General features: G+C 41.2%; 1 protein-coding gene across 8 annotated transcripts in view; it reads left to right on the plus strand.

The window, feature by feature from the left end:
* The first annotated feature begins 2,661 nt into the window (after positions 1–2,661).
* Positions 2,662–13,171, plus strand: part of TMEM71 (transmembrane protein 71) — a 29,727-nt gene continuing 19,217 nt past the window's right edge. For 7 of the 8 annotated variants that reach the window (XR_001501812.3, XM_005215338.5, XM_010811938.4 and 4 more), the window contains exons 1-5: positions 2,662–2,825; positions 4,243–4,324; positions 5,754–5,814; positions 8,282–8,494; positions 10,386–10,558. Coding sequence is in view for 7 of the 8 variants with exons in the window: in XM_005215338.5 (XP_005215395.1) it covers positions 4,279–4,324; positions 5,754–5,814; positions 8,282–8,494; positions 10,386–10,558 (493 nt within the window). In the remaining variant the exon portion in view is untranslated. The other variant, XM_010811940.3, reaches the window with a different exon arrangement.

Below are 13,171 nucleotides of genomic sequence, written 5' to 3' on the forward strand. Positions count from 1 at the left end.
CTCAGTCATGTCTGACTCTTTGCAACCCCATGAACAGTAGCCTGGGAAGCTCTTTTGTCAGTGGTGATTCTCTAGGCAAGAATACTGGAGTGGGTTGCCATGCCCTTCTCCAGGGCATCTTCCCAACCCAGGGATCAAACCCAGGTCTCCCACATTGCAGGCAGGTTCTTCACTGTCTGAACCACCAGGGAAGCCCAGGAACTGCTTACAAATACAGAATCTCTATTGCTACTTTAGACCTACTCACTTCTACAAAATCCCCAAGTGATTCACAGTACATTAAAGTTTCTGAGACACAGACTTAGGACCAAGTTTTATGAAATGTTATGTGACCAAAAGGTTTCCAAGGAATATTATTTTCATAAATGATGAGAACAGGTGTTTTTTGAGTAGTTTCAAAGCCCATTATTGCTTAAAGAATTTATAATGATTTCTATTTTGAAAACTTATATTTTCCAGAAGCTTTTTTTAAAACTACTTTAAAAAAATTACTTTACAACCATACTGAGGCATGATTGACATAGAAAAAGCTGAACATATTTAATGTACACAATCTAAGTTTAGAGATAAATATACACCCACGAAACCACCACTAAAATCAATGCCAATAAATATATATCCATCACCTTCAAAAATTTCCTCCTGCTCTATTTATCTACTATCTATGAATCTATCATCTGTTTTGTGATAGGTCACTTAACATAAGATCTGCCTTCTTAGCAAGTTTTTAAGTATGCGATGTAGTATTGTTAATTGTAGATATTATGCTGTTCAGTAGATCTCTAGGACTTATTTATCTTTGCATAAACTTTGCATCTTTTGACCAACACTCCCCTGTTTTCTCCTCCTCCCAGTCTCCGGCAACCACCATTCCACTTTTATAAAGCTCACTGACCTGGTTGTTGGCTGCATTCTTGGCTCATGGATTCAGGACAACTTTTGAGACAACTTTCAGATCCTTCTCCAACATGACAGCTTGCTCCATCCAAGTGTGTAAGACAAAGTGGTAAGACAGATGCCTCCAACTTTTGTAACCCAAGCACAGTAGTGGCAACCCATCAGTTTTGTCTTGTTCTATTTAGAAGAGGCAAATTATTCATCTCGGCCCCCACTGAAGGGGAGGGGATTTTGCAAAGGATTCTTAGGGGACAGCTTTGAAAGCTGCTGACCACGGACTAGATGGACTTGCCTCCTAATAGCTTTTCCTGCCTGGGGGTGTTCTACAGAAGACTCTGCCTTTGGCATAACCTCAGGGGAAAGGAAACCCCCAAGAAAGAATGAGATTGACTTTTGTGCAGCCTGGTGACTGGTGCCTCAGAAGGGAAGCTGATTTACAGAAAACAAACAAGGAATCCATCTTGGACATATGAGCTGAGGACTCACTTAAGTCTCATTTTTTTAAACCTCATTTAATGTTCCAGGCCATCCAGTAACATACGTATTATTACATTTATAAACGTAATGAGAAAGTTACAACTCAGAGGTTAAGTCATAAACTGGGGGCACAGCTAGTATGGCAGACAGAGTTTATTTGTCTGTCTGGGTGACTCTCCATTACCCTATGCAACTCAGTATTGATGGAAGTTCTATTTCTTTTATCACCGACAACTGCAGGCTTTGTAGAGACCCTACAATAGCATCTGGTGTTTCCCTGGTAGTTCCAATGGTAGAGAATGTGCCTGCAGGACAGGAGACCTGGGTTCCATCCCTGGGCCAGGAAGATCCCCTGGAGAAGGGAATGGCAACCCACTCCAGTATTCTTGCCTGGAGAATTCCATGGACAGAGGAGCCTGGGAGGCGGGGGTGGGGGGGTGTGGTACAGTCCATGGAGTTGCAGAGAGTTAGACACGACTGAGTGACTAACACTTTCATGTACAATAGCATAAGAAGTTTTATAATAGCTGAAGAGTTTTCAGCTCCAGAAACATTTAAATATAAAATTTAAAATGCCACTCACAGTTTCTTGAAAAGTCCAACCTTTGTTGGATAAACATATTGGCACTGCAGACACTTTCAGAAGATCAAGCTCTGGAATTTGATAGTCTTCTGAATTGAATAGCATCAATGTCTGGTCACCAATAACGATTTGGGCAAAGCATTACAATGCACTAAATGCATGCATACTAAGTTGCTTCAGTTGTGTCCAACCCTTTGCAACCCTATGGGCTGTAGCCCACCAGGCTCCTCTGTCCTTGAGATTCTCCAGGCAAGAATCTTGGAGTGGGTTGCCGTGCCCTGCTCCAGGGAGTTTTCCCAACCACACACGACTCATACTGAAAATGGCCAGAAGATGATAAGTGAGAGGTGCTGCTTCTCTGAAAGTTTTTCTTTTTTTCTTGCAGCTGGGGTGATGAGTTGGTGCAGAAGAGCATCCCTGGTGTGCCTGTGATGCGTCCAGCTGGTCTGATTCATCCCCCACTGCCGGTCTAGGAGACCGCTTTAATCTTCACCATGTTCCTCAGCGTGAGCGCCACTGATGTGAGTCGCACAGGAAGTGTGACCTCATTGTGCCTCTCAGCCTCTGGTTACGCAGGCTGTTTTTAAAAGAAAACAAGAGCAGTTGTAGGCTGCTTTCCAGAGAACTACATGCCCTTCTATTCTCAGAAACAGCCAAAAGAACAAGTGGCTACTGAAGACAAAAGTTCCCTGCAAAAGCCTGCACAGGGAGATGTGTGCAGCTATCTATTAGGAGGAGGGAAAGACGGGGTTTCTCTTTCTTAAGAGACTTCTGCACCTGTTGATATGCTGGCATTATTTTCAGCTGAAGACCTGCTAAGTCCTGGATCTCTCTGCTGACTCTCAACCACAGGAAGCATCATATTTCAGTAACTATTTTTCATTTATCAATTAGAAGAAGAGGTTGGGAACTTTCTTTGGAAGGAAGACGGACGGACGCATGGGCAAATTGCTTTACAGGACAGAGGAGTTGCTTTCGTAGAACTGATAGATAGGGTCTGTTTTCTTGAAAAGTCTTAGAGCTGCACCGGAAGTCTTTTTCAATGTTACTAAGATTTGATTGACTGTTAGCTAACCGTAGCCTGTTGTATTTCCATTAATAAGATGTAGCAGTAAGACCTTACTTTCTGCTGTGCAACGTGTTGGCTTAAAATTGAACTTGATGATTGGGGGAAATTAACATAGGGTAACTTGGGCTGAACAAAAATGGAAAGGACTAGTGACATTGTACAGTATTGTAGAGCAAACAGTATTATTTTATATTCCAAACCATTGAAATCTATGCGTATGCTTTGATTTAGAGATCTTTCAGGGGATGGCAGAAAGTTCTCCTGATTTCTCTTAAGGTCCCTATAAGGCAGGATCTATATTATCTGGCAGGTTTTGTGTCTAGTTTATTGAAAGAATCAATTTGAATATATAGAATTATTCGGGTTTGTTTTAATTGTGTGACAGCTACAGAAACAATCCATTAGTAGTTACCACATTTGAAAAAAATGTGAATAGAGATGATGAATCAGAGAAGAATTTTGTCTTACCTTACTCTGCTGCTAGGATAATAATGTATACAAAATTGAATGATCAGTGGAAAGCAGATCCATGCGATGAGTGGTAAGTGATGAAAGTTTACATAATATACACACTTGTATATGTGTTTAATTTGTAACTGAGAAAGTAAATTATATGTTCATAAAAGGTGAGTTTTGAAATCTGCCCAGCAATATACTATTTTTAGTGCAATGCTTCTTATGCTACTTGGAAATGTCCAGGCTGATAGTAATGATAAAGACCACCAGCCCTCTCTGTAGCTACCTGTCAGTGGTTTGAGGTGTTAGGCAAAAGACGGTCCCCAATCTTCTAGCATTGTTTGAACTTGATAATGAGGTTGAAGTGTGGTGGACGATAAAAATACAAATACATCTATTTAGAGAATTCTAAAACCAATCTTTTTTTTTTTCGGATTTCTTGACCAAATAATTAATTTTCGTTATTTTATTTTGAATACAAGTCAACCTTTGTAAGTTTTGCTTTCCCAAATAAAATGTTATCTTTATTTACAGAAAAAGATGATTTAGATGCACTGAGTGAGACAATGGAAAATGAAATATAAAATCATCGAGGCAGACACAAACTCAGTGGTCCTTCAACTCTGCCTTCATTTCCATTTATCTCTGTATTCTTTCAGTAAACAAATCTGACTAGTGCAATGAGTAGATGCCATCTGTTTTGGCATCATCTTTCTATTTTTAATACATAATCCACCTTTTTTTTAAATGTCTTGTGCAGAAAATCTGTGAAGTTTGAACAAGCAGCCGTCCCAAGATGTACCAAATATCTCAACTGATGTCAACACCAGTAGCAAGTAAATGTAAGAGAACTGCTCTACGCAATTATCTTTTGAACGATTAGATTCCTTTTAGCAATTTCCCTGCTTTGATTTTGCTGATACTCATACCATTAACCATCTGTCAGTAGCTTGTGCTTCTTAAATGCCAGCGTTCACTTTGGCAATGATTTTTACTTCATTTCTTTCCTTGAGAGAAATGTGGTATTTTTCCTTTTAGTAGGAAAAAAAAAATCACTTTTTTAGATGCCTGTTCATAAACATGAAAGATTGTTTATCAGCTACTATTAAGATGCAAAACGGTTTGTCTATAAAAAAAATACTGAATGATTTTGATAGCTACTTACAGAAAATATGGGCGTTGTTAAAACGGTAGTGGTTTCAAATTTCTTCCTTCCTCTTGTCATTTGTTTTTTCCCCAAACCCTGCTTCTAACCTTCCTTCACACACCTACAATTTTCTCCTTCAAATCAGCCAACTCAGTCTGAAAGTCTAAGCTCCTTTCTTTGTCTTAGATATTAATTATCAGTAATGGAACCAAGTTTCACTGAGGCTGTCTATCACAAGTATTCACACCATTTCTATACAATATAAAATGCTGCAATAGCATTTAGAATATTAATCAACTGCAACTTTTCCCAACTGAAATGTGTTGCCAGCCCTTTGGTTAAACCGGAATGAATAAATGCACAATCTTTTTAAAAAATTAAGAATATTCACAGGTGTCATACACTGGAAAATCATTTCTAGAAAACAGACATTTTTTCCTCCAACAATGTCTTCTGCTCGTTATTTTGTAATAGAAGTGCCTTCAGATGCACTAATGAGAGAGAATCTAGGCAGATGATTGAATTCCTCAAATGAGTAAGCTAAACGAAACAGCACATTGGGTAATTGATTTGGGTTTTCGACAGCTTCCCACAAGATGTTTTCTTCCTCCTTTTCATGGGTCAGTTTGATGCTAATGGTTTATTATTTTTGTTGTTGTTCAGTTGGTAAGTCATGTCTGACTCTGCAACCTCATGGCCTGTAGCCCCCCAGGCTCCTCTGTCCCTGAGATTTTCCAGGCAAGAATACTGGAGTGGGTTATCATTTCCTTCTCCAGGGAATCTTCTCAACCCAGGGACTGAACCCTGAGTTTCCTGCATTGGCAGGTGGATTCTTTACCGCTGAGTCACAAGGGAAGCCTGGTTTATTACTGCCTCGTCCAAACTAAGGAGTCTCTCAAGGAGTGTTGAAGGAGAGATGAGACAGAATATAGAAACCCCTGGATTAGGTCTTGCTCCCGTAGAGTCCTGAGAATGAGTTATGTTAGTCATGAGTCACTGGAGGGTTGCACCTGTTGAAATCTGCCGAGGCTGGGACATCAGCTAGTCACACCCTCCACTGTGTGCAATCATGCATGTTGATGCAGTGTGATAAATTTGTATTTCTCTCTCATTTGCTTATGCAGATTCTTCCCAGTCGGAGAAAGAGTATGCTGTAGAGCCGTCTCCCCCATGCATTCTCCCAAGGTATTCTAGGGGACTTCTCTTGTGAAACATCAGTCAGATTTTTTTTTCTGTATGCATTATTTTGTTGTATTCTTGACTTGGTGATCCAGTAGCTAAGACTCTGTGCTCCCAATGCAGGGGGCCCGGGTTACATCCTTGGTAGGGGAAGTAGATACCATATGCCACAGCTGAAAGATCCTGCATATGGCAACTAAGACTTGGCACAGCCAAATAAATAAGTAAACAAATAAATACTTTAAAATACTGGAAATTCCCTCTCAGTTTAGTGGTTAGGACACTGTGCTCTCACTGCCATGGCCTTGGGTTCAATCCCTGGTCAGGGAACTAAGATTCCACAAACCGTGTGGTGCAACCAATATATATATATACTGGTTTTAGCTTTCATCCAATTTTGATATGGAAATATATTTCCAGTCTCATGCACATATGAACTGAAAACTTGCCTAACCTAACAATGGAGATTGGAAGGGAGAGGAGTGTGTGGGCAAATGTGAATTGCTCTTGTTTGGTGCATACCAAATACTGATGTATTGTTACTTTTTCTCTTAAATTGATATTCTCTTAAATATACTTTTACTGCCTTATTTTATAAGAGCCATGAGAGTCTATACCAAAGCACAAGCCAGCCAAATCTCATGTTCCATGAAGACATGCTGAATCTGCCATTTTGTTCAAGTTCTGCAAAGAAGTCTCTATCTTTTCCTTCCTTTGCTTTTCTTTTTTCCCTGGTCTCTCTGTCTTTTATTCCTTACACAGGCATCAGTTGATGTTTCCTTTAACATTTTGTGAATCATGCCAGTAGTATGAAGGAATCATGCAGTGATATTAGAACCCGCCCCCTCTTATAAATTTCGGGCCTCCTGCTACAATCAAATGAATCAGCCAGAGGAACAAGCAGCTCTTATGGAAAGAGCACGTGCCTTAGAATCAGATAAACCCAGATTCAAAATCTTAACTCTGACACTTACTAGATGTGTCAAATACCTGATATATTTACCATTCTCCATCTCTCTCTCTCTCTCTCTTTTTTTTTTTCCTGCTGTACTATGAAGATACCAATCTTTAACTTTTAGGGAGGTTTGTGAAAAGCAGATAAAGTGTGAAGTAGGGGCCAAGCTCATAGTAAGTTTTCCATAAATAACATCCATTTAAAATAGTGTTTTGCTAACTTTAGTGCATGTAAGTGTGAGTAGTCTTTTTTCTTTGATGGCACCAGTTATTTTTCTAAGTTTTTAAATTTTTTTATTGACGTATAGTTGATTTACAATGTTGTGATAATTTCAGATGTACAAGAAAGTGATTGAGTTATATATATTTTGAATATATAGATATGTGTATATTCAGAGTGAATATTCAGAATATATATATATTCTTTTTCAGATTTTTTCCCTTAGAGGTTATTACAATATATATATTGCTCAGTATATTACACAGTACACTATCTGTGTACTATAGTACACAGATTTTTGGTTATCTATCTTACATATAACATAAATAAGCTTTAAACTTAAAATTTTTTTCAGAATTTCAGTAAAGGGTGAGGCACAAGGTTGCATTTCAACCATATAGGCATGTGATTGTTTTTCAAACCTAAGGCAATTACAGATGAGCCTGACCAAGTAGAGGACTTCCCTGGATAGCAGATCAGGGAAGGTAACTGTGTGATCACGTATGCAGCTGATCTGAGGGAAATTGGCAAAAGCCAAAAAAAAAAAAAAAAACACAAAAAACTCTTTAAAAAATATTTGTGTATTTATTTGGCTGCATCAGGTCTTAGTCGCAGCTGCCAGATCTTTCCTTGTGGTGGTCAGACTCTCTATTGCAGCACACACGCTTAGTTGCTCTGTGTAGCATGTGGGATCTTAGTTCCCCAACCAGGGATGGAACCCATACCCCTTGCCTCACAAGGCAGATTTTTTTTTTTCTCTTTTGCAAAGCAGATTCTTAACCACTGGACCACAGAGAAATCCCCCAAAAGATCTCTTTGACTGCATGTTCTCCTATAACTCATTAGTGTCTGGTCTGTGTAGTTGCAATTTCCCTACTACAGTGACAAGAGTAAGGATGTAGCAGTTGGAGGGCTCTTCAAAGAAAGGGTGGGGAGTGAAAGATGCTTGGAGCTTCCAGCATCCCAGGTAGGCTGTTTTGCAATTTCTTACATCCAAGAAAATGGACCATGTCAAGGACGGGGTGGAGGGGGCATCATATCTCAAAGAAACCAATTCACCCTAAGTTTTCATCAAAGTGTTTAAAACAGGAAGAAGCACTAAACGTGCTGTAGTTCAGTGGTCTCACAGGTGAAGAGATGAAGCTCAGAAGATTAAAAGAGACACCATCAGAAGTGCAGAAGTAGTTGGTCATCAGGAAGGCAAAGAGGTGGTTTTCCTTCATGGTGACTACATGTGTGGTTTGTGTGTGGCTGGATGAACCGGATACAGGCTGAAAGGGCTTAATCGTCCCCCTGTAGCTCTGTCTGTGATTTCCTCAATGGTGACAGTCCCTTTGAGGGCCACTCCGGAGATCCCCTGACGGACTCCCCGTTCACCTGTCGACGAAGTCCCAGACTTCTCACCAACGGCTACTACGTCTGGACAGAAGACAGTTTTCTCTGCGATGAAGATGGAAACATAACCCTGAGCCCCTCCCAGACCAGGGTTCTCTACAAGGAGAACTTAGTCAGGTAAGTAGAGGAGGTTAGGTCAAAGGATCTGCATTCCAACCCATCTGTCAATTATTCATTCACTGGTTCATTGAACATTGTGTATAAGCAGCCTATTTCTGCTCCACATCATGGAAGTACACGGGCTCATAAGAAGCAGGGGTGGCTGACTCATGAAAACGAACAAAAGTTATGAACTGGGATGTCCCTGATGGTCCAGTGGTTAAGACTCCCCGCTTCCATGGCAGAGGGTGCAGGTTTGATCTCTGGCCAGGGAACTAAGATCTTGCATGCTGTAACGTGTGATAAAAAAAAAAAAACACCTTTTTTGGGGGGGGCTGGTGTTTAAAGTAATGAAGATGGGCTTCCCTGGTGGCTCAGTGGTAAAGCATCAGCCTGCCAATGCAGGAGACATGGGTTTGATATCTGATCCCGGGAGATTCCACATGCAACTAAGTTCAGGTGCCACAACTATTAAGCCTGTGCTTTAGAGCCTGGGAGCTGCAACTCCTGAGCCTACGGGCCCTAAAGGCCATGCTCTGAAACAAGAGAACCCACCGCCATGAGAAGCCCTTGCACAGCAACTAGAGAAAAGCCCGCACAGCAATGAAGACCCCGCACAACCAAAAATTAAAAAATCAATTAAAAGAATGAACTAGTTTTTTTTTAAAAGTAATGAAGCAATAGAAGTGCTGGGATAGAAGCCTGGATGGAGGGTAGCGGAGTAGAGAAGGAAGAGAGGCCCATTTTCTTTGGCGGGATAGATTAAAACGAGCTTCCTTGAGATGAAGATGGTTGATTGGATGTTAATTAAGAGGGATGTAGAAAAGAGGACTACCTGAGAGAGGGTACAGGTATGGAGGCCTAAGAGACCCTGATACAGTGTGAGGAATGGCAAGTCGTTTGGAAGAAACACAGTTTACGGTGGAAAGACTGCTCTCCACGAGAGGAGACTAAACCCAGAAGCAGGGCTGGATGGAGGGGGTTACGTTCCAGCCTGAGGAATCTGGGCTTTATTCTGTAGATTGACAGGAGCCCTTGACAAACTGTCAGATTCATCCTTAGCAAGATAACACTGCTTATAAGGTAGAGGATGGATTGTTGGATTGTGGGGAGTGGGGACACATGGAGAACCAAAATCTTTGGAAATGCAAACCCAATCAGGTCACCACCATCTGCTTGTCCTTGCCATACTTCAGAGCCCTTTATGTTAAATTCTAACTCCTTCACGTAATAGTCAAGGTTATCATTGGCCCTCTTTTTACCTTTCCTGCCTCAGTTCCTAGCATGACTCAATATGAGACTGTTTGTTTGTTTACCCCAGAAAGCCTTCCTTGTCTCCAGATTAGCAATACCTCTCCTGGTGCTCTCAAAGCAGCCCTAGTTGACACTGCCAGAACACACGTGCACACAGCACTCACCAAGGGCAGAAACGATGGAGCCAGACTGCCTGCGTGTGCATCCCAGCTGTGTCAGCTACTAGCTGTAAGACTTCAGACAAGTTATTTAACTTCTTTGTGCCTCAGTTTCCTGATCTGAGATATGGGGTAGCAGTAGTACCTACCTGTGAGGCTGTTCCAAGGATAATGTGAGTTACTGGGCATAAATCACTAAGAAAGACACCAAACACAGGATGAGGTCAATGAAAGTGTTCACTATATCTGCATTACTTTTGTCTTTCGACCCAAGGTTTTGTCTTTTATCTCAATATCCTTGACATTGATGCAAACGCCTGGCACATACAGGAATCTAAGAAACTTCTCTGGAATTAATAGAGGAAAAAAAAGAAATGCGCTTCATGGACCTGGGCGACAGACACGGGTCCCATGTGTCTGCTTTCACTGAATTCTCTGCTTTGCCCGTGAGTTGACTGCTACTTGTTATTCACCTTACTACTTTCATTTCTCTCCAGAATATTTAGAAAGAAAAGGAGAATCCGCCGTTCTTTTTCTTCTCTCTTCAACCTCAGTGCCTCTGAATCCTGGCTGCGTGGAAGTATCTTTGATGATGTTGACTCCTCCCCCAGTGAGGATGTCTGGTTGGAGGGGGTCAGGAGGCTGGAAACAAACCACTGCAAAGAAAATGGTGAGTTGAACCTCTTTTTTCCATGGTGAGGTAGCATTTCCAAATGGGCAGTAGCAACTTTTAAATAATCACCTAAAGTCCTCTCCACACTACTCATGTGATCCAAATGTATTTATCTGCATCTCATGCAAAATAACCTAATTTAAATATGCAAATTATTAAGCCAATAATACCTGGAACATATCTGCATGTCTCCAATGGATCTTTTCTGTACAGGACATGGATAGACAAAGGTTACTGGAATCAGAATTCAAGTCCTAGTTTGGGCACACTGTGATAGTTACTTAACTTTGCTAAGTCTCAATTTCCTCATTTTAAAAATAAGATATGTATACATGCTGCTGCTGCTGCTGCTAAGTCGCTTCAGTCGTGTCCAACTCTGTAAGACCCCACAGACGGCAGCCCACCAGGCTCCCCTGTCCCTGGGATTCTCCAGGCAAGAACACTGGAGTGGGTTGCCATTTCCTTCTCCAATGCAGGAAAGTGAAAAGTGAAAGTGAAGTCGCTCAGTCGTGTCCGACTCTTAGTGACCCCATGGACTGCAGCCTACCAGGCTCCTCCGCCCATGGGATTTTCCAGGCAAGAGTACTGGAGTGGGGTGCCATCGCCTTCTCCGATATGTATACATAGTGTAACACATATACATACTCCTATCGAAATTTATGCTATATGCATAATTAGATATATAATATATACATATTATATGCTGCTGCTGCTGCTAAGTCACTTCAGTCGTGTCCGACTCTGTGTGACCCCATAGACGGCAGCCCATCAGGCTCCCCCGTCCCTGGGATTCTCCAGGCAAGAACACTGGAGTGGGTATACATATTATATAGTACACATTATATGATATTAATATATCTAAATATGTATGTGTAGATACATATATAAATATAGTGATAGGAACTCAAAGCACATCTTTTTTATGGTTATATATTTTTATTTAATCAAGAAATATAATAAATGTACTTGTATGTGTACTTATATACACATACAAGTATTTTTAATACTAATTCACACCATATACAAAACCCAATTTGGGGTGGATATTAGACCTAACTGCAAAAACAGGGTCTATAAATCTTCTTGAAGAAAACTTAGGAGACTATCATCACAACCTTTACCAAGCAGATTTTTTTTTTTGGATAGGACCCAGAAAGCACTAATCAGAAAAGGGAAAAAGAAAAGTAAGATAAACTTAAAATGATTTTCTGAAGACCCAGTTCAGAAAATGAATACAGACAAAAACCATTTTACACAGCATATTAAAGAGTGGCAATGGACTGAAGAAAATGGGAATGGCTAGGAGGAAGCTGCTGTGTTACACAAGGGGCTCAGCTCGCTGCCCTGTGATGATCTAGATGGGGGCAGTGGGAAGGTGAGAGGAAGGCTCAGTTCAGCTCAGTTCAGTCACTTGGTCATGTCCGACTCTTTGCGACCCCATGAATCGCAGCACACCAGGCCTCCCTGTCCATCATCAACTCCCAGAGTTCACTCAAACTCAGGTCCATGAAGTAGGTAATGCCATCCAGCCATCTCATCCTCTGTCGTCCCCTTCTCCTCCTGCCCCCAATCCCTCCCAGCATCAGGGTCTTTTCCAATGAGTCAACTCTTTGCATGAGGTGGCCAAAGTATGGAGTTTCAGCGTTAGCATCATTCCTTCCAAAGAACACCCTGTTCCAAAGAACAGGGCTGATCTCCTTTACGATGGACTGGTTGGACCTCCTTGCAGTCCAAGGGACTCTCAGGAGTCTTCTCCAACACCACAGTTCAAAAGCATCAATTCTTAGGCGCTAAGCTTTCTTCATAGTCCAACTCTCACATTCATACATGACCACAGGAAAAACCATAGCCTTGACTAGGCGGACCTTTGTTGGCAAAGTAATGTTTCTGCTTTTGAAAATGCTGTCTAGGTTGGACGTAACTTTCCTTCCAAGGAGTAAGCATCTTTTAATTTCATGGCTTCAGTCACCATCTGCAGTGATTTTGGAGTCCCCAAAAAATACAGTCTGACACTGTTTCCACTGTTTCCCCAACTATTTCCCATGAAGTGATGGGACCAGATGCCATGATCTTAGTTTTCTGAACGTTGAGCTTTAAGCCAACTTTTTCACTGTCTTTCACTTTCATCAAGAGGCTTTTTAGTTCCTCTTCACTTTCTGCCATAATGGTGGTGTCATCTGCATATCTGAGGTTATTGATATTTCTCCTGGCAATCTTGATTCTAGCTTGTGCTTCTTCCAGCCCAGTGTTTCTCATGATGTACTCTGCATACAAGTTAAATAAGCAGGATGACAGTATACAGCCTTGACATACTCCTTTTCCTATTTGGAACCAGTCTGTTGTTCCATGTCCAGTTCTAACTGTTGCTTCCTGACCTGCATATAGGTTTCTCAAGAGGCAGGTCAGGTGGTCTGGTATTCCCATCTCTTTCAGAATTTTCCACAGTTTATTGTGATCCACACAGTCAAAGGCTTTGGCATAGTCAACCAAGCAGAAATAGATGTTTTTCTGGAACTCTCTTGCTTTTTCTATGATCCAGCGGATGTTGGCAATTTGATTTCTGGTTCCTCTGCCTTTTCTAAAACCAGCTTGAACATCTGGACGTTCACG

This window comes from Bos taurus, chromosome 14 (assembly GCF_002263795.3).
Source record: "Bos taurus isolate L1 Dominette 01449 registration number 42190680 breed Hereford chromosome 14, ARS-UCD2.0, whole genome shotgun sequence".
NCBI classification, from domain to species: Eukaryota; Metazoa; Chordata; class Mammalia; order Artiodactyla; family Bovidae; genus Bos; species Bos taurus.